This window comes from Penicillium verrucosum (assembly GCF_028828655.1).
Source record: "Penicillium verrucosum strain IBT 35672 chromosome Unknown utg000001l_segment0_segment0, whole genome shotgun sequence".
In the NCBI taxonomy this organism is placed as follows: domain Eukaryota; kingdom Fungi; phylum Ascomycota; class Eurotiomycetes; order Eurotiales; family Aspergillaceae; genus Penicillium; species Penicillium verrucosum.
This window is the reverse complement of record NW_026643210.1, coordinates 345,718-366,072: the sequence shown is the minus strand read 5'-3', so window position 1 is coordinate 366,072 and position 20,355 is coordinate 345,718. Positions and strand designations below refer to the sequence as shown.

Genomic DNA, 20,355 nt, shown 5'->3' with positions numbered 1-20,355 from the left:
AGGAAGTGAAAGAAATGGACTTTTTAGGTCTTCTTCCCCTATGCTTATTCTGGTCTTGGATGCCGTGTGATCGACATTGTGTTACTACTCTTCAAGACTAGTGGTTTTGTGAAAGACATTGATATTCCCCGATTATCTATATCTCTTACATTGACGATAACTATAGGAATGCCCAAGTCTGAACAATAACGACATTCATATTATACCCCCCATGCACTCCGAACATCGGGCTCTAAAAAAAATGAGTTTAGGTTGAGAGAGAAAGAGACAGAGCATACTATGTTGTATACGGAGTAGCGCCCAGTTTGACCCGCTTAGATTGAGCGGAGAGGCTATGATATCCGCTAACAGAATGCACAGACTTTTTCAATTCATTTCTCCCGAATTCTCGTGGCTGCCACGTTACAGACCGCCCTGGGCCGCAATGCATAGTTGTCTCGGGAACTGTATAGAAGGGCCCTGGAAGCCCTGGAATGCCTAAAGAATATTCGACATTCGATTTTGATCCCTCGCATGCAAGGACCTTTTCTCTGCAGTTGCATCAATTCTAGGCGGGTCTTTGTTTCGCATTCACTCCACTATGGCGCAGATATGCTGAACACGTATGGAGTACGGAGTACGAGTATGTTTGTCAAACATCTTGACTCTACTAGTTTGGGTGTTATTGGTCCAAATTTGATATGTGGGCGCAGTCAGCTGGTGCAAGGTTCTAAACCCCTTGTCAAATGAGTGGGAACTAAAACCCCTATAAAGCGCCCACGGTAAGCTTATAAAATAGAATGGTGGATCCTTGTCAACTAGGCAAAGGGATCAAGAGGCGGTTTCGGCCTGCTACAATATATTTTGACTTGCAAGAAAGGTTTGGACCTAGGATGAGGCTGTTTATACTATTTGGATTACTATATGCATGGGTTTGTGATTAATAAAAATTATGTATCGAATCAGTTCATGACAATTACATATCTACGCTAGTGTTGATATATTGACTCATCTCATTTTCAAGTGCAGCTCTCCGCGAGACAGACACAAAACAAGAGAGACTTAGAATAATATATCCTTATAGTCATAAGTGATATAACCCCGGGAGTGGTCAAGAGATTAATGCCTTCAGCATTGAGCCCTAGAAAAGTACAAGCGTACACAAATATGTCTCCATACATTTCCAGTATGAACAAGAACAGCTTACCTGAGAAATACTTAACCCGAACATTCACTTCTACTTGTTAAAATGGAATCAATCTTACTATATCAAGAAACTGACTAAAATGGCGGTCTCTGCCATTTTATGCCTGGAAAAACTGTGCTTGAATTTTTTTCGCGCTTTTCTTGTTACTTATCATAATTTAAACTAACTATTTCTTTCTAAAATCATGAATATTAAGACCTCTGAGGATGTAGGCGTAGAGATGGTGGCTCGGTCACGGTCACGAGGTAGCTCCTTCCCTCTGGCTTCCTCAAATGTCAATGCCATTTCTTCTTAGACCCGGCCATTTCTATATCCTTTTCATCCCCTTTACCACTCCCAGTAATTCACCATGGAGAGCTCTGAAAACCCCCGGCCGCTACTGCAGCGCCCAGAGAGTTGTGGCATTGATGTTATAGACTTCTCCTTCAGCAAGCCCGCCTCACACAAGCCCTCGTACTCGCGAAACCTGACCAAGCAACCTACCATCCCCCATCCTGCAATTGATGATGCCCAATCTTCAAGAGAACCAATGAGAGAGGAAGCAGGTCGCAATTATCAACTGACCAGGCCAGACACGTATGTAGATGACCCAGGCTGACCTTGCAGATGAACACCGCCGATCACAGCGGACTAACGTGTTCTCCTGAGTTCAGTCCACTCAATCCTCGCAACGTTGGGAAGGAAGGAATCCCCAAGCCATCAATCCCCGCGAGACAACCTGTGTTTTCCCAGCCTCCAGGCCGGCCATCGACAGCAGCTGAACCTAACAAAGACAGCGGTAGTGGGTCTACGCCTGGAGATCCAGGGAAACAATGTCTCGGACAAGAAAGGGCGGTGCTTGTTCCTCGGCCGAACGAGCCCACCGGGGCTGATACCCCCCGAGAGACTATTGGCCCTGCAGGAAGGGCCGTTGACACGAACCAAGAGCGTGTTTCTGACATTGAGAAGACAGGTGAAGCAGATTCTGCCTTACCCGACTCGCCCCAGGTACAACAGCCTCGCAGAGAGAGACATGAGATACCAGAGTACCCACGCTCTCGTGTACCTCTCAAGCCTATAAACAATCAGCTTCAGGCCTCAAAGCGACTCCGTCCTCCCGAGAAGGAAGCATCTTCCAAGCAGCAGGCACCGCTCGTCGGTGGCAAGAATGGCGTTCAGCTCAGTGAGGATGATCTATTTGAGCTTCTCATCAAGAGAATGAAACAGCGAGAGGAAAGCGAGCAAGCTGCTGCAGCTATCCAACGGCAAGTCACGAATGAGAACATGGGCTTGAAGGAAGAGAATCTTAATATGCATGACCGGCTCAAGAAATGCCAAGGACAGCTCTCCAAAGCATCATCCGAGTCAAGGTCTCAGCGCGCCCAAATAGACAAATGGAAGGCGAAACTTGGCACATTCAAAGGTGTCCTCAACGAACTCGGTCGTGAATATGGCGTAGTTCGGGAGCAAGCCAAAGAATTGAAAGAAGCGACTATGTCTCTTGAGAGAGAAAAAAGCGAGATCCAACGCAGTTTGAACGAGATTCGGTTGAAAGTTTCGAATAATGCAGAAACCATTAAAGATCAACGCGAGAGACTTTCAATTTCTGAGGCAACGGTTGCAAGCTTGAGAGAAGCCTTGGACCATTCAGAGAAAAGAGGCGATTTGACAAAGTCTCAGCTATCCAACGAGAAAAAGCGAATCGCGACCCTAGAAGCCTACATCCAAAATGAGTCTCAGAGCCAGTCGCGATACTTGGCCCTTGTCAGAAATGACCAGCGCAAGATGGCCGAAAAACTTGACTCTGCCTGCGAGCTGTTCACCACATCCTGTTTCAAATCCCAGGATAATATCTTGGCAAAACTGAGTCCGACGCTTGAACATTGTCTCGCTTCTGTTCAGGGGTTCAAAGAACAGTGCGCTAGCGAGACTATGAATGTCCAAGACTTCACGAACAGCGTTCATGAGGCAACATCTCGGTAAGTTCTGTGGAATTGTAACAAGGAACAACGCAAATTGTAGACTCAATATGACTCTAGTTTCAATTCCTTGGCCGGACAGGTCGCAAGCGACGTCGACCGAAGTACGGAAATGAGCAAAAATATGTTCCAAGCCCTCCAAGAAGCTGTTCAAGCGATTGAAGGCAACTGTGGTCCGTATTCGTCAATTTTCAAACAGCTTGCTAGCAGTGAGAGTTGCTACGGAAATCTGCAACAACGGCTTCAGACTGTTGAGCCAGTCCTTGACAGTCTCGGGGCTTCTATCAAGGCCGTGGGAATAACAGAAACAGACCTTGTGCGTGGGTTAGAAACGTTCGGTCAGAAGCTTTCCGATGCTCGAATTCCAGCAGGAAATCCTGTGTTGGAAATGGAGGTTTCCAATAAGTTTGCCGAAAATACTCAATTGCAACTTCAACTGCAAGAAATATCGATTGAGGTTGAGTCCCTTCGAAAGCAGCTTGCTAACAAATCATCCGAGAATCAACATCTTCAGCATGCGTTGACCGAAAGTGTTACGAATGAACAAGCGTCCAAAAGTCAAAATTCCCGGCTGGAAATTGAGAAGACGGCCTTGCAGGGTGAGCTTCAATTGCTCGAACAAAGAATCCGAGAAGAGTTGGGCGCCGCAGGCATCAAATTGCAGGGTGAGATGAGAGCGAAATTCGAACAACAAGTTCAAGGCCTTGAGACAGAAAAGGCGAAGCTAGAAAGAGACTTCAAAACCCTCCAGACGGAGCTTGCAACTACCCAAAGCTCTTTGGTAAGTGCCATCGTGCATGATGAGAGAGTGGTTCACTAACAGCATGGAGACCGAAGCCGAAAAGGCAATCGAGAATGAGCGAATCGCAAAGGCCTCTATTGTAAGTGATGTGGAGCGGGGTCTTCTTGATGTCCTCTACTGATAAGCGCAGGTCCGAGAATCAGAGAAACGGATCACGGAAGTGAATGTTTCTTGCTCGAAATATATCACAGAGGCCAAAGCCAATGAGGTCGAAACAAGCTTATTGAAGGGCTCCGAATCGGGTCTCTTAGCGGAAAAGGAGAGGCTTCTTGGACAGCTTGAACAAGCGAAAGGAAAGACAATCGAGCTTGAAACGAGCCTGGAGCTGAAGACGGAGTCTGTGACGCTGAAAGATAAAGCAATACAGCAAGCAGAAAAGAGGGTTGAGATGCTTGAGGTGGAGACAGCCCAGAAGAATGAAGAACTTGCAGCGATCAAAGAAAACCTCGCCATACTCAAATCACGGTCGTCTGCTTTAGAGAAGGTCGGGGAGGAAGCTGATGCTGAAATAATTTCACTCCTCCGTCGGGCCCAGGAGGCTGAAAGTTGGCAAGCAACCATAAGACAAGGGATTGCGAAGGTGATCGAGGTGCATCCTGACGAGCCTTTCGAGCAAACATGGCAGACACTGGAAGACATTATTCAGTCCTCGCTTGCCCAGCCATCCATTATAGGCGATACATCTTGCACTAAGCTTCACCACACGGCGAATATGGAGGCAATTGAAGGCAGCAACCTTGCACTAGAGCCAACAGAGGGGGAACACCACAATCTGTTGGAGGTAAATGAATCAACCCAGGGGGCTCTCAAGGCTGCTGGCAACATGCAGAAGACAGATGGTCCGCTAGCATCCAATATTTGTAGCCCCCCGAAGGCTTCGAAACATGGTGATTGTGTCGACTCTTTGCCCAAATTCCCGGCTGGTCCCAATCATATTGTTCCGTTTTCAAGTCTGCATGATCGACTTTCACGCGAAAATAGTCTGTCACTTTTCAATGATCCAGCTGAGCTCGAAATGCTCTTTATGTCAACTCCAGATCTCCCGGGGGCGCTGGTGCCAAACGATGCCCCAAACAAAGCACAAGAACACCAAAAGGTTCCAGCTGAGCCTCTAAACATGGGTCGAGATCTCAATGAACCTAGCCCTGCTATCGGGATACAACCCCTCAGCGCTGATGACGGCAAAGCTGGAAAACCCCAGTCGGCTCTTGAAAAGATTGACAGTTCGCTTGTTGATAAATCCGCCAAGCAGGAACAGTCCAACACCAAACGTAAAGTAGTCAGCTTCGAGGGGACGCATGTTATCACCCAGACAGAGGTTGGCAAAGCTAGACGAATGTCAGACGCGACAGACAACAGTTCTGGAAGAGAGTCCGAAAGTAAGGAAGTAAAGAGAACGCAGCAACGGACTTACAGCCGCCTTCGCCAGTCTGTGGCACAGTCAGAAACTTCAATTGAAACGACTACAGAGATGCAGCCTGCCAACAAAGCTTTGGCGGGAAAGTCTGAACAGGGATCAATGAACAAGACTGACCACCCTCCAAATGCGAACCCAAGGCCACCGAAGAGACCACGAAACGTAGCCGATGGCCCGGAGCGACGACTGAGTCCGAAGGGTTTGGCTTCAGGCAGCAGCAGGGGAAACGCAGCCGGCCAAACTAGCACTATCCGAGGCCGGAGTAAGCGCCGTACTCGAGGTAAGATACCTGATGCTTTTCCAAGGTGGCCGGTCCCTAGCTAATCGTTAGAAGGAGACCGCTACAACCAGCGCTTCCGCCAAGATGCCGGCTGAGCAGTTCAACGTGAGGTGACCCCGAGAGAAATGCCATTGCTCTATTATTATTATACTCTGACGATGTTGAGCAAATTCCCCATATTCACTTTATCAATAACAAGGTGTGTGCGACAATTGATTTCGAAAAATCTGCTGTTATCATGGGCAGATGGACGAAAGGAGCCCCCAAGCAGGGCTCATGCGAAGGCGATGAAGTGGAATGTTGTGAGAAGTTTATTTTAGTTTTATTGAGGTACCCAAAGCTGTATTGCTCTTAACGCCAAACACAATGCTCCAACAAAAGGAGGTTCACCGTAGAAGATCCGGGAGACCAGGGAAATGACAATTTCCCGATTGGCTCCAAGTAAAATAATGTACACACAGGGGTCGTTTCCCTGACACCCTTATCGCATTCTCCTAGATCCGCACAAATTCCGAGGTATCGTTTGGCGTATCGGGATATCGATTGTAAAGAAACGAAAAGGGCGAAGTTCGATGGGACGAGGAAAAGAGCTCGAAATCAAAGTCATTATGACGGTTGATAGGCGGATATCTCAAGGCACACAACAATCGAATTGTAGAAACCGAACAGAACTCAGATCCAAAATCGAATAGCTTATTTGTTCTTTCCACCCTTGGTCGCTTCAAGGAAAAGCACCTGCTTCTTAACGACAGGATCGTACTTCATCATGCTGAGAGGACGGTGCACACGGGGCCGGATCATCGTGCGGTAGTAACCCGTCATGGCCATGGAGATCAGCCGAACGGCAATGGTACGGGACTTCGCTGTATCGGGGAAAAGACGAGGTTAGCCATCAGCCGCAAAAGAATCCGGGGGTTCTCTCGGTTCTCGCTGTCATCGCTCGTTTCACATCCTCAATTGTGGCATGAAAGGGCGCGTGAATCATATAAATCAACTCTTGGGTTTATCGTTACACGTACCTTTCTTGGCCATCTTGGGCGGCGTCTCGGGTTGCTTGGTCGAGTTGTCGCTCCAAAACAATTTCGAGGTCGGAGTTGATTGTTTCCCGGAGGTCACGTGTAAAGCCGTGCTTAGTCAGTGCCTTTTTGGGCACGACCAGCGTACACATTTCGTTAGCTGATTTAGGTGCTTTCGAGGTTTTGGAGGTTGTTAATTATTTTCAAGTTGTTAGGCATAAATGAGTCTATCAACTATCATATGATTCGAGTTTTAACCTCCCATCTTCTGCCGTTATGTAGATATCTTCATCGTGGACCTATGGATGGGCCAGACCTTACCATACCCTGCCAGTTCGTCCTAGATAGTCAATTGGTCTCAGTCAGTATACAGTCTGTACGGTTACGAAGTTCTCCATAGTCTATCGGCCCATCTCTTCATGATGATCATCCTCGTGGAACTCGCCGACCTAGGTACAAGCTTTACCCGCTGCCAAGGCAGCATATTGATCATTAGGTGCCTGTCAAGTTGTGGATTCCCCTTAAATATGCGAACTGGATACATATGCAGGTTTGGGGGTGATCTATTTCATTCCAAGCATTTACTAAATAGGTAGTTCGTCTAAACCATTTTCTAAATCCGGAGTAGTACCTTGATAACTAACTATTATATCTGCAACTAAGAAGGTTTTAGTTAGCTTTGCATGATTGTCGTTTACATCAGAGCATCGCCGATGTGACGCTATGCAAGGACAACCCGGGCTGAAACTCTTTCCCCCGCAGGTATCCTGGTCATTCAGGGACAATTTCCTTCCTGGGATACCAATTCGGTCGTTCTGGTGGTCTGATAGTATAGCTATTGTAGCCGAATAACGCATTTTGGATCTTCTGGTTAGTATGTCTCACCATTTGGAGGACTGAAGGATCACCTAAAGGATCTACTGCATAACCGATGCTGGCAAGGTAATATCAACTAGGACGTGGAAAAAAGCATTTGGTGGAAAACTAGCACCGGTATTTCCGGAGGTAGTATTTACTAGTCCACTAATTGTTGGATCCTTCAGGAATAGGACGAGTTTATAAAGGACCACTTGCCCGACCTCGAAAAGCAAGAATCTTCTTTTCCACAGCCCTCAAAGCTTCTACCAACCATCATGATGACCTACAGCCGCTCAATCCCCTTTGCGCTACTTGCCTTGTTTGGCAGCTCCGGCCTCGCCCAAACCGTCAAAGGACCAGAGTTCAACAAGCCAGACGGTGGCCCCCCAGCAAGCTACTTTGCTGCTGGCTCCTCCATCCCCGTCGCTGCTTTGCAGAGCGCTGCTGCGAAGGCTAGCACTGCTGTGCCGGATGCAACCTACCCCATAAATGGCGATAAGGGAGCCAAGAAGGTCACTATCCACAGCGACTGGACCAAGTTCAGCGAGGTAGATACTCCTACCAGCCAGTTAATTACAAGGTTCGTATGCTGATTCAATCAATGATAGGCTGCGGCTTATGTTTGGGTCGCCGACATGGATGTCGACTGTGACGGTCTTGACTACAAATGCAAGGTATGGTGATTATTATTGTTTTGTCTGAGAAGTTATTGCTGACCCAATGGTGCAGGGAAACCCCGACGGCGAGCCCCAGACCAACTTCGGTGTTCTATCTGCCTACGAAGTACCATTCTTTGTCATTCCCGACAGATTCGGAACCAAGTACGCCAAGGAGCTTCCTGGCAACAACGTCGGTGCTGTCATCTGGTGTGTCTTGCCCCCCTTTAGTTGATATTCCGGCTAGTCTCCTGTGCTAACTAGAAACCAGTGATGGCAAGATGTTCTACGGCATCTACGGAGACTCCGATGGCGATCACCCCCAGGTTATCGGCGAGGCCTCGTGGTTGATGGCTCGTACCTGCTTCCCTCACGATGACTTGAACGGAGGCCGCGGCCACGATGATCCCGATGTGACATGTAAGTCTGGAGCATCCATGTCTTCATGTCGACAGCTGCTAATCTAATAAGACATCCTTTTCACTGGCGACGACGCTGTGCTCCCCAAGAGTGCTCTCGACAAGAACTATCTCACCAGCTTTACCACCCTGCGCTCTATGGGTGACAAGCTCATGACCGCTCTTGCGAAGAACCTCAAGCTGTCTGGTGGAAGTGACGGCGGTGTCAGTGGCTCCGGCTCTACCGAGAAGTCTTGTGAGTGGGAAGGACACTGTGAAGGTAAGAATCCTTCTACTCATACTTTTTCTCCGTGGTTACTCAGTAATTTTCTAGGTGCTCCTTGCAAGAACGGCGGTCAGTGCTCTGGCCAGCTAGTCTGCAAGAGTGGAAAGTGTGCCCCTGTCTGAGTGATTGAATCCCGATATATATTTGAAATTGTAGTCAACGAGAGCGGTAGTATAGATGGCGGATATATATATGTAGCTATATGTACCGAATTTAAGACCGCAGATGATATTTTCCCTATGGCATAGGTGACAGATGTGTATTTCTATATTGTAGTCCCTGGTCTCGTCTCCTACAAATATCAACTCCAACAAAGTTATTTGTATTCTAATATACACAGGCTTCAAGTTTAGGTACCCCTTACTCGCGCGCTTAAGTCGAAAGCATGTTCCTGATAGTTGTTTCGAACTGCTCAGGTTCGCGGCCAAGTATCTGAGCCAGATTTGGGGTGACTGCTGCACATTCACCATCGCGGATCCCATCAAAAGCAGTCGCCCAGAGAGGCGCCCAGTCGCCACCACCATATGTGAGACCAGTTTGGACCTGTGGCTGTTTGGCATACTCGTCCACAGGTACCTGGTAGACCTTGATTGGCTTGTTGAGCACGCGGCTGAATACACCCGCTGTTTCATTGAGAGATAAAGCACGAGGGCCCGAGAGCAGGACGGTTTTGTTCAAATAGGGAAAAGCAGCGGGATCTTCGGCGTGTTGTGCAACAAGTTTTGCGGTTGCTTCTCCCAACTCGTCTTGCTTGGCCCAAGCAAGGCCAGGACCCGAGCCATCGTGGGGGATACGTATTTCGTCAGAAGGAGCTTTGAGATCAAAGAAGGCGGTATAAAGCGGGAAGGACTCGGAATACAACCCTTGGCGAACGACAGTGTACGTGAACTGTGGGTTCTGGTCGTGTAGCTGGGCTAGATATTTCTCCGTCGCAAGGTGGGCAAGCATGACTTGGGCCTTAGTCTCGAGATCTCCATCACCGGCAAACGCAAGAGACGAGTAAAATATATGTTTCACGCCACTCTTTCGAGCCGCATCAATCGCGGCTTTGTGTACCTATAGAACCAGGTTAGCTCTTAGGCGGTACAAGGTAGTATCAGGGGTGATAAAGCCAACCTCGAAACGATGCTCATTTTGAATACTAGCATAGGAAATCAAGTTCAGAGACGAAATTCCATCAAACGATTGGTCTAGTGTCTGGGTATTGTCGTAATCGGCCTTTCGGACAATAGCTCCAGTGGCTTTCTCTTTTGCGAGTCTCTCTGGGTTGCGAGCGATGAGCACCACTTCATTGGGTGGGACTTGCTCAAGAAGGTGTCTAAGGGTACTGCCTCCAAGGCCACCAGAGGCTGGGAATATGCCGAGCTTGTTTGCCATAGTTGACAAACTGTTCGAAAAACTGTTCGTAAATAAGAAGAAGCCGAATGGATATTATTGTACTGTTCTTATAGCCAGCTAATTTGTAATCAGGTTGTAATGGAAGTCTCCGACTCGGGTGAATTTTATTCTGTGAGTTGCATCATACTTGAATGGCATCCATTTCTTTTCGGTGGAACTCAACAGCTGATTAGGGAAATACGACATTTTAAGGTTCTATATGAATAATCATTCAAGACTACAATTCGACACCAGCGATGCACAGAAACCAGCCGAGATGGAGGATGTGGAATCAGTGAAGCAGGTCCATGGATCCGACGTTTAGTCTTGGGTATCTCCCTGTGACTCGAATCTTCTCTTCGATTGTGGTTTCATCTTCTCCACAGTCATTACAAAGCAGACGTTGATACCAAATGGTAAAATCCAGTTGAGGCTCCAGCTGAGCTCCACCGGACCTCCTGAGGATCTGTCTGATATTCCACCGGACCTCCGGGTCACATTCGTGCTCCGGTATGACCATATGTTGTACAGGACAGCATTAAATAGCTCGATGGACAGCAAAATTCTACGCAGTCAAATTCAAGTTCTAAAAACGTCATCCTGTTACAATTCAACATCCTCTTGCCGAAGAAAATCAACTCTACAATATGGGATCCGCGACAACCAACGGCTCAACTGAGAACGGGGCTACCGCCAATAATCAGCGACCTGCCGCCGAGGCCGTTGCATACCAAGGCGAACGTCTACCCAACGTTCCAGATGACTTAGTGGTACCCGGAATCTTAAATCTGGACTTTGAGGAAAAGCTTTGGGTGCCCCAGGCCCCGGACGTCTGGTTCCGACCTATTCTTTTCAATGTCTCGCAGGGTTACTTTGTGAACTTGCTCCGTGTGCGTCGATCAGGCATTCTGTCGCGCCACCGTCATTCTGGTCCAGTCCACGCAACGGTTTTGAAGGGTAAATGGCATTACCTCGAACACGATTGGTGGGCCACGGAGGGAAGCCACGCTTTTGAGCCTCCCGGTGACATTCACACTCTCGAGGTGCCAGACGGTGTCGAGGAGATGGTTACACTATTCCACGTGACGGGTGCGTATATATATGTCGATCCCCAGGGCAACCCTGTTGGCGTGGAAGATGTGTTCTCCAAATTGGCTAGCGCAAAGGCACATTATGAAAAGGTTGGACTTGGTTCAGATTACGTCGATCAGTTTATTCGTTGAACGATTCCCGTTATTTATCTCGTGTGACATCATCACAAATGAAGCTGTTATCGAGTTTGCCAACCCGTCTTGCGAATCCGGTCTTTGTCGTAGTTTAATTCTTATCAGAAAAATGTGAGCACAGGGCATGAGTGCAGGGAGTCGTGTCAGGGTGTATTGGTCCAATTCCACACCCAGCTCTGGCCGGGAAGTGACAAGTTCAGATCGTTTAACCTCTCGGGAAAAGGGTCGAGTGACGGGATTTGCGAGTTGAAAGGCACCTCATCATTGGAACGCTGTAAATTTTCAGCTGGGGGTCTTCGGTCTGCCCAGATTTCATCATCCGTCGGCCTATAGTTGCCTACATGTGTCATAGGATCCGAACACTCCCAAAGAACTGAGATCATAAACAGTTAGTTAAGTCAACTCTTGGTATTTGCAATTCCTGAAGTTTGTTCAGCCAAAGCGGTAAATGGAAGATATAACATACCCTGTTGTACCGAGTCAAGTGCTTGATCAACACCAGCATGCAACAGAGAAGCCGGGTAGGCACCAAAGCCCTGATCTGTTGCTGTCTCGATTTCAGAGGCAACTTGGAGTCTACCTCCAGCGTCCGGATGTTGCGGAGGATAACCTGTATTGTCCTGACCGCGAGACACCTGCGCCGAGTTAAATCTCTCATTTTCCAGGTGGCCCACTCCATCAGAGACGTGACCCTCTTGCGCGATATTGGCTGCCAAGTCCCTTTCGGGGTTAAGGCTGTACACAGCGGTCATATCAAACGGCGGGCCGTCTAGAAATGCTCGCATTTCTCGCTGAAAGATAAGATGGAGAAGTCCTTCGAGAACGTTTACTGTCTGTGATGGAACGATAGATGACTCGGCGAGGTTTTTCTGTAGCAAGATAGAATTTGCAACCCCTTTCTTCGCATCTTGCGATTGTACAGAACCTGGATCTGACAATGCTACCATACCAAGAGTCACCCCAGCAGTGAAATTCTGCATTGCAATGTATGCTACTGCGTGAGTATCTTTGGCGGCAAGGAGAACTGGTGCATATCGTGGCAAGATGCCGCACGTGCGGCGAGCACAATGTTTGCATTGATCAAAACTAGTCGGTTGACTTTCTGGGCTGCGAGGGTTGGGGCCCATGATCAACTGACCAGTGTATCGCAGGAAAGGACGATGCAGGATGATTTGAACATTATCATACGCCAACTGGAGGACTAAAGCCTGTAACTCGAAAAGTCGGTACACCTCAAGCTCGGTACTCGACAGGTTGCTCGTGTGCACTTCAGAATTGTTCTTCAGCCTTAGCTCCGCTGGGAGCCTTTCAAACCATTCTATCAGCTTGGTGTTGATAACTGCAGCTTGGTCTCTCACATCTCCTAATTTTGGGGAGTCAAGGTTATATATGCTGCCAATTATCGAAGAGGCAATAGTGTACAGCTCAAATTTGTAGCGCTGATATGTGCCCAATGTCACGCGTGCTGGGTGGGTTGTTGCCGAGTACTCCAATGAGTTCAATAACGGATGAACGGCCTGTGCATCCTCCATATCTCGTGGCATGCTAACTGAGCAATGAGCGTCAACTATAGATGAAGGTCGTCCATAGGTTATTGATGCGAATCTGTTAGATCGTAAGCATTGTTTTCAATTAGAGAATACCCTGTCACCGGGCGAAGGAAGTAGAGACCTATCGAGCACATATAACGCCCACCAAGTTCGCCTGCGGACTTCAAGAACACCCTCCGGTGCAGGGGCCCAGAGTGACTCTTTGTGTAAGCCTTGTGTCTGCGCGATGCCAATTCCTGCACCAATAACAGGCAACGCCAGATTGGGTTTGCCATTATAAAGGTCAAATGTGCTCAACAAGATGCAACATTGAACACACTCTAACCCTCCTGCGTCCAGAATCTCAAAGAAGTGTGCTCGAACCTGGGTCAACATGTTACTTTGCAATAGGGATCGCTCTTGCTCAGTGAGGCCAATCTGTGATCCTTGTTCTTCCGAAGTATACCTTGCACCTAGGGCAAGTACCATCAAAAGCAGCACTGCCACACCATTTTGTCGAGGTGTGACTATTTGTTTGCCGATGATATCTTCATACTGCTTTTCCAGAGACGATCGATCAAAAACCATCATAAACCAGTGCACTGATTTCCAATATGATTGCAGCAGGAAATCACATATTTGTCGGGAAGGAAGAACCAATCCGTTGAAGTGGGAAATAAGTGGAGCACTTCTCTCATTTACTTGGTCATCAGAACCTCGAGTTGGGCGAGCTCCACCTCCAGGGAGAGCGGAGGTATTGTTGGTTTCTGTCGGTGATACCATAGATGCCGTGTTATGCATTCGAAAAAGCTGTTCATCAGCTCAACTTCACGTTCGTAAGAAGCCCCTCGTAGGATGTTGTAGATTACCTTATCTGTCAGCTCGACTGCTGATACTTGCGCATATCTATGCGTCCAGGGAAGAGATTCAGGGTCGCCATCTCGGTAACTGCTCGGGCTGTGAGAAGTCCGGGGTCTATTGACAGGTCCCTCGGGTCTCTCAGAAAGCAGAGGACTTGTTGATGGGGCAGGTAGATGGGAGCGCGGTTGATTGGCACTGCGGCGCTTTTCGGCCCTTACTTTCTGTGTTTGTTTTGACTTCCTAAGGCAGATAGATAGGCAAATTAGAATCTCAGCCCCTGCAACGTCTCACAACAGGACAATCCCTACCGTAATGGTGTTGATGTTGTCAAGCAATTAAAGCCAGATCGCACACACGGTGAGCATGGCTTAGTAATATCACACTGAGTATAAACTTGTTAGAAGGTGAATGGCTGCGACGTTTGAGAATTCTATTACTTTCAACTTCTGTCTACGGCATCGATCGCACGCATGACGGCGGGTCCCCAGTTGCTTGGGGTGTGCCTGCGTGGCACCTGGGGACGCTGATTCCTGCATCTTGCAGAAATATCCCCAGTTCTGGATTGAATGCGTGCCGCTCTAGGGAATTGTTTGCTTGGTTTCAATGAAGGGAGCGCCCTTGGGTCCACCGCATGTCCGAGTCCACTGGTGGTGGCGTCTGTATTAGTAATATGTCCGTTTCATTGGACTCATATCGAGTTACGATACCCTACACAGGCACAAGAAAGAGGTAAAAAAAAGAATACCTCTTCGAAAGACCGATCGTCTGTCATATGGACACTTTGAGGCCCTTTTCGAAGTGGCTAGTTAAAGTGACTGGACATAAGTTGGTACACAACCTTCCAAGGAAGGTTGGGAACACCCCTATGATTATATAATATTCTGCCGGCCACAAAAAGCATATATTATAATTATCTTCACAAATAATAACATATAATGAAAGCATTCGTTTTAAGAGGTTTACCAATGAAGACTACACCATCTTCTTCACGAAAAATCAGCTTTGCGTGCTATTTATGGTGATTCTATTCATAGATACTACACATTTTAGGTAGGCGGTATGACAATATATTGGCGGTGAAGTGGGTGGGGCTATAAGGGGGTCTTGTACATCTGTTAGTATCACCGATACCTGAGATACTTGGGATATTAACTTACTTGATTTGAGGGATGACCCAGATCTGAGGATTAACTTGATTTCCGCAGGAGACCTCACCAGAAAAAAGGAACTTGGAAGAGGCTGAGATGGATCACCAATTGTGCAAATCCATCCATCTCTACAAGTGGGATGACTAACGGACCGGATGGAGCAGATGGAAGTCAAGATAGACAAATTTTCTTCCGTGTACTGAATATACCAGTTGAGTGAGTTTGACTGCAAAAGGTCACCAGTCCTTCTATACGCCCTGTGGCTAATAACATATGTCAGCATACTCAGGATTCTAGGGTCCCCAAGGATATATCCGGTGGGTATGCTCCACTGGATGTCCACCGGAGTGTATCCGGAAATCCTCACCTCCGGAATACGGGACTCGGAGGATTAACGAGTTTCTCCCCCTCCAAACGTGAAATAACAAAGTATAATTACTTTCAATATTGCTGTAAATGCGAGCTTCCCATGCATTTCAACTTAACCAAGCTTTACCAGCAACCAAAGCGCCCGGCATCCATTGAGAACGACAGGCCCCGTGCCCTCACATGTTACCGCTATGCGGTTTCGGGGTCGGACGGCGCGATGGGATTCGACAAAGCAATTAAGACCAAGTTCGTTGCGGAAGGTGCCGGGTTCTACTTCTGGATATTATGGAGCCCAGCCCAGAAGAGGCGCAAGGTGACTCCGCGAAAAACATAACATATCTTCGCGGAGATATGAGCTCTTCGGGCGATTATATTTTCTCTATCGGGGTACTATTTCCATCAGGAATCTATCTAGCTAGATTTCCGCAGAGGCCTATGCCCCGATAATCCTTGATGCATCATTGCCCATGAGTGCCATGAATGTCCAGTTGAAATGAACTTTCCATTCATCAGATTCTAATCGAAAAGGGACAATTCCGCACTTGATGCGTTGTCATGTTCAGTCCCATATGATCAAGACAACGTATTTCTCAACAAAGCACATGCAGGAGCTTCCTGTAGATCTCGGTCCTTCTCATTCGTCGCCCATCCAGAAGCACACCGAAAAGGCCCCGTGTCCAATCCCGTTCCCGAACTTCGACTTGATCATGAAAGACTGCAGCCTATCGACGCCAGGTATACCCACGGGCGACTGGTGTGGTGTGGCTAATATCCTTGTTTTCCCACCTATGTATTGTGCCCCATCCTTTGTTTCCCCATTTGCCGCACGAACATATCAGTGTGTACTGAAAATCACATTCCCCGACATTCGGCACAAGTCACTTAAGCTGAATATACTAATCAAACCCTATTATGGTGGCTGTTAATTATACTGCCATGTCATTTGCCATGTCATTTGTAGCTCAATGAACTCATATTCCAATCGTGACGAACTCTAATTACTGGATGAAAATCCTACAATTTCAAAGAGACCATTGCCATTCTATTTGACTAGGTTAAGGTAGCTCAGGAGGGCAAACCGAAAAAGAAGAGATATAGAAAATGTCCTAGTCTGAAGGAAGATCTATGAATATGAAGCTATGAGGTGTGTGTAGATTGATATAGTTTTACGATGCTATAGAAACTAACCAAAGGAAAGAAGAAAAAATGAGTGCAAATATAGAGACAAATGCGAGAAATTATGATCGACACATGCTAATTCATCAGAGCACTTCACTAAACCAACTACCCGGGACGGGAATATACTTGAATTTCAATGAATTTAATTTAATTTCATACAATAATCAGTATATCTAAGGAAAGAGGTCTGTCACCTCAGATCATCTGATATCCAATAGATGCTCATTCCCTATAAGTGATTATGCCTAGCTAACATTTGAAGTATTCAAATCTCTGACATCTATTAGGCAAAAACTATTAGCAAGAGAATCCTCTAAGCAAAGGGGGTTCTACCCACAATACCTACTGCTACCGCGCAGAAACCATCGTCTTACTACGGAAAGTCCTTTCAGGTTTTGAGTAGGTGTGATTGGAATCATACCATAGTACTCTGGGGGAAGTGGGTCGCCCCCTAATTGCTTGCCTAGAGCAAAGTACATAAAAGTCTCAGGAAGAAAATTGACCTGACGAAACGCGGTAACCCAGAGCTGGCCGTCTGTATCAACTAGAAAATGTGCTTTTTTAAGATCTGTATAACAGCATACCATTCTCTCGTGGCTGAAATCAATATAGTCTAGCTCTCGGTTAGGCATTTTAAAGACTTTTAAAACCTAAAAGGTAGATTTAATCATATTAGTCCTAAAACTATTTAGTCTTAAAGCTTAGGGATACAAACACGATTAAGATGACCCTCTAGGTCCTGGATAGAAGGGTAGTTCACGTCCGATATCTGATCATCCCAAAAGATTCTCATATGGATACGCCCCCCGCCGACGGGACCCGGTGCTATATCAAGGGGTACCTCGATAGAAACAAGATTAGAAATAGCTCTTGCTCTCTGTATATCGGATGCAATATGGTGGGTTTGAATGAATTCCATAATCAGATATAGTTTATCTGCACCGAATACGGCATAAATTTCAGGAATACGGATAGCCGCGCTTGCCCTAATCCGATCAAACAAAAATTGTTGGTTTTTCCATTCGCAACGAGGGACCTCATATTTGATGAAAAACATTTCGCCATTGTGGACATGGATGAAATGGTTGTCCCTCCAACCTCGTTTAGTGCAAAGCATCTTAACTTCCTCTTTGCTAGGCAGGTCTGGGGCATTTGGGGAAACAAAATCGACAATGTCACTCATATCGGCGATCGAGAATGAGATATTGATTTCAGATGTATGGAGACGTGAGTGGAGGGAAAGGGAAATTGTGGTGTCAATGTAGGTAACTACGTATGACAGGTCCCCGGCTTATCAGATCAAGCGGGCATGACCTGTGATCTGTTTGACTAGTTTGCATGCGCTGAAGAAAGAGCCTTGGCAGGCGTAGATGTGATATACAGGCACACTTTATTAGCCTAACTCTAAAACAACTCATCAAGCTTGCCGGTTCTTGAACGCCAGCGTTTTCCCCAACCAAGACCCTTGTGCTCGTCCAGTACTCTATGGCGCGTCTTGCCACTGTGGCACATCTGCAATAGGTATTTCCAGTCTTTTCCCCAGGCCGAGTACTTCAACTTCCCTAGGTTTCTACCGCCGGATGACGGAATGCAGAAGAGAACAACCGTTTGGGTCGGATAGTATTTTCACTATGTCTTCACTCGCGGGATCCCGGATCCTGTTGTTCAGACGTGATACGATGAAATGATGGTCTCAACATGATGCGACGTAAAGTGCCTTGGACTGAGTATCTCGATGGTAGGGCGTGCATCAAGAGCCTGGTATAAAAGCGAGAGAATGTTTGTTAATACGACAAGAAGGAGATTACATGGTTCAACATGTGTAAGGTTTAGTGAATTGGGGTTGGTGATGCCTTTGATGAGGAGTTGGCCAAGGTGAAGTTGAGGTAGTGAAGTTGAGGTGCATAAGCATAGAGTCTCAAGTCAATCGCAATTTTCCGCATCAATTGCTGAATATGAGTCAAGTGGCAACAATGGATTGGGTACACTGTGTCAGAAGCCCAATAAGGTGGCCAAGTCCGCCCATGGTGCTTTGGCCGTTCTATGTATAGACGAGGTACGGAGTACGGTGTAAGGGGGAAAATGTTGAGGATACAGTTGCCATCCAATCATGTGACGGTTGGAGAAGGCGTGGCTGTTTGTTGGGTTTGTTCCCGGTCACCTGAGGGATCACCTGAAAATTTCGAAATGGCGAAAATGGCTAAAATGCGGGGAAGACCCGGGCCGGGTAGCCAATTGGATATTAAATACCTCACGGCTGGATGTGGCAATGACTTCATTTGCAAATTTTTGCAAATTGTGCAAATTCTTTTTAAATCGATCGACCAATGAAAGGAATGGAAACGTAACTGTTTCCCCGAAGTCAGTTGATCCATTTGCGTGATATTACATAAAAATTCGGTTTGCGTCGGGGATATGCTAACTCGATTCGGCCATTCCTTACGTTGGATGATCGCAGATGAGTCTAGAATGCCACGATCTTACATGATTTTACGTGATTTCACAAGGATCGCCAAGTAATTGCCCAGAAAGTCGACATCACATTGGCAACGTAGTTGGAGTTGTTCCAAATGGCGTTATAGCGATCTACCCGTGGTCATCCCCCGCAAATTCTTTATAAGGAGACATATTTCCCCGGACTTGGGATTCTGCCAGTACAATTCAATTCCAAGATATCCTTTTCTACGTCATTACCTCCGGGTACCTTATTCCGCTCAACTCCCGCCTCCATTACCAATACAATTTTATGTGAGTAATATATAACTAGGAGTCTCCCTATATCCTGACAGTAACTGATACAAACCCTCTTAGTCAATGACCCAGGGTCCATACTCTTTCACCATGACTATCCAACTCGAGCGCTCCTCACACGGCTGGAAATGTGAACAATGCGGACTCCCCGGAGTGCGTCTATCCACAAGCTCAGGCTCCAATGATGCCGGCAGTCGGGCATACTACAAATGCGTCCCATGCAATCGCTCCTTGGGCCCTTGCCCTTGCACCACACCAGGAGCCAGAACGACCTCAACGTGTCCGTGCAGTGATATCGAGGCCGAATCGTCAGGAGACGAGCAAGTGCCTCGTCGTCTTTCCAACGCGGATTTCGTGTCCGAGGAGGATTGGGAGGCAAATTGCAGCCCCGGCTTCATGGTCTCAAGATTCAAGGCTCAAGGCAAGGAATTGCTTCTCTGGCCTTGAGAATTATGCATTTGGGGTTTTCTTTTTGGGAATAGCGAGCATTGTTTAATTCATCAAGTGTTTATACTCGATCGTTGCCTGTCAAGGCGACGCTAAGATCCTCGAGTAAAAAGTTCATATATATCATTAATAATACGAGTCATTGGCCATGAGCCCAGAACAAAGAACCTTTGGGCACCTACCTATCAGCAAAGATCCACGAGTATGCGTCGGCACAGATTAATAGAAGTTGGTGTATTTATCTACTGCGACTTCGATGCTGGTAAATGTACATATGTTGTACAGTAAACTCCCGTTATAACGAACGTGGATATAACGAATACCTCGGTTTAACGAATAAAACCGGTGCTTCATTTGATTCATCATAGTAATAAAGAATTTATTTTCGTTACTCCATCATCATCTCTCCCATACAAAATTCGTTGGGATTCTGTTACGTCACTTTCTATCAGTATGAACCAATTAAATGCCTCGCTGGTCAATCACGAACCAATTCTAGCTAATCAAAATTTGATCGATCCTAACCTGCCAGAAAGTGGCTCTACGAGTGTAGTTAATTAGCGTGCTTAATAGACATGAAAGATTAGTAGAAGTGAGGGAATCGAGGGTAT

The 20,355-nt window shown here is 46.9% G+C and overlaps 8 protein-coding genes across 8 annotated transcripts; 5 read left to right on the top strand and 3 right to left on the bottom strand.

Annotated features, from left to right (window-relative positions):
* Positions 1-1,535: 1,535 nt before the first annotated feature.
* N7516_000119 (uncharacterized protein) lies at positions 1,536-5,738 on the top strand (the record flags this gene model as incomplete). The annotated part of the gene is made up of 6 exons (XM_057212841.1): positions 1,536-1,762; positions 1,840-3,144; positions 3,205-3,925; positions 3,990-4,025; positions 4,077-5,643; positions 5,698-5,738. The coding sequence occupies 6 exons, from the start codon at positions 1,536-1,538 to the stop codon at positions 5,736-5,738; spliced, it is 3,897 nt and encodes a 1,298-aa protein (XP_057074724.1).
* A 571-nt stretch (positions 5,739-6,309) lies between these two features.
* Positions 6,310-6,708, bottom strand: N7516_000118 (mitochondrial 54S ribosomal protein bL33m). Its single transcript, XM_057212840.1, has 2 exons — positions 6,663-6,708; positions 6,310-6,506 (listed from the first exon to the last, which is right to left on the bottom strand). Exons 1-2 carry the CDS (start codon positions 6,673-6,675, stop codon positions 6,337-6,339), a joined length of 183 nt encoding a protein of 60 aa, XP_057074723.1. The 5' UTR covers positions 6,676-6,708; the 3' UTR covers positions 6,310-6,336.
* A 1,084-nt stretch (positions 6,709-7,792) lies between these two features.
* Positions 7,793-8,979, top strand: N7516_000117 (glycoside hydrolase family 75 protein; the record flags this gene model as incomplete). Its single annotated transcript, XM_057212839.1, has 6 exons — positions 7,793-8,065; positions 8,126-8,191; positions 8,247-8,383; positions 8,445-8,593; positions 8,645-8,851; positions 8,906-8,979. 6 exons carry the CDS (start codon positions 7,793-7,795, stop codon positions 8,977-8,979), a joined length of 906 nt encoding a protein of 301 aa, XP_057074722.1.
* A 250-nt stretch (positions 8,980-9,229) lies between these two features.
* Positions 9,230-10,234, bottom strand: N7516_000116 (uncharacterized protein; the record flags this gene model as incomplete). Its single annotated transcript, XM_057212838.1, has 2 exons — positions 9,230-9,913; positions 9,974-10,234. 2 exons carry the CDS (start codon positions 10,232-10,234, stop codon positions 9,230-9,232), a joined length of 945 nt encoding a protein of 314 aa, XP_057074721.1.
* A 647-nt stretch (positions 10,235-10,881) lies between these two features.
* On the top strand, positions 10,882-11,457 carry N7516_000115 (2,4'-dihydroxyacetophenone dioxygenase family protein; the record flags this gene model as incomplete). The annotated part of the gene is made up of 1 exon (XM_057212837.1): positions 10,882-11,457. One exon carries the CDS (start codon positions 10,882-10,884, stop codon positions 11,455-11,457), a length of 576 nt encoding a protein of 191 aa, XP_057074720.1.
* Positions 11,458-11,603: 146 nt separating this feature from the next.
* Positions 11,604-13,577, bottom strand: N7516_000114 (fungal specific transcription factor domain-containing protein; the record flags this gene model as incomplete). The annotated part of the gene is made up of 3 exons (XM_057212836.1): positions 11,604-11,833; positions 11,927-13,027; positions 13,112-13,577. 3 exons carry the CDS (start codon positions 13,575-13,577, stop codon positions 11,604-11,606), a joined length of 1,797 nt encoding a protein of 598 aa, XP_057074719.1.
* Positions 13,578-15,467: 1,890 nt separating this feature from the next.
* N7516_000113 (uncharacterized protein) lies at positions 15,468-15,701 on the top strand (the record flags this gene model as incomplete). The annotated part of the gene is made up of 1 exon (XM_057212835.1): positions 15,468-15,701. One exon carries the CDS (start codon positions 15,468-15,470, stop codon positions 15,699-15,701), a length of 234 nt encoding a protein of 77 aa, XP_057074718.1.
* Positions 15,702-19,387: 3,686 nt separating this feature from the next.
* N7516_000112 (uncharacterized protein) lies at positions 19,388-19,744 on the top strand (the record flags this gene model as incomplete). The annotated part of the gene is made up of 1 exon (XM_057212834.1): positions 19,388-19,744. One exon carries the CDS (start codon positions 19,388-19,390, stop codon positions 19,742-19,744), a length of 357 nt encoding a protein of 118 aa, XP_057074717.1.
* Positions 19,745-20,355: the final 611 nt, after the last annotated feature.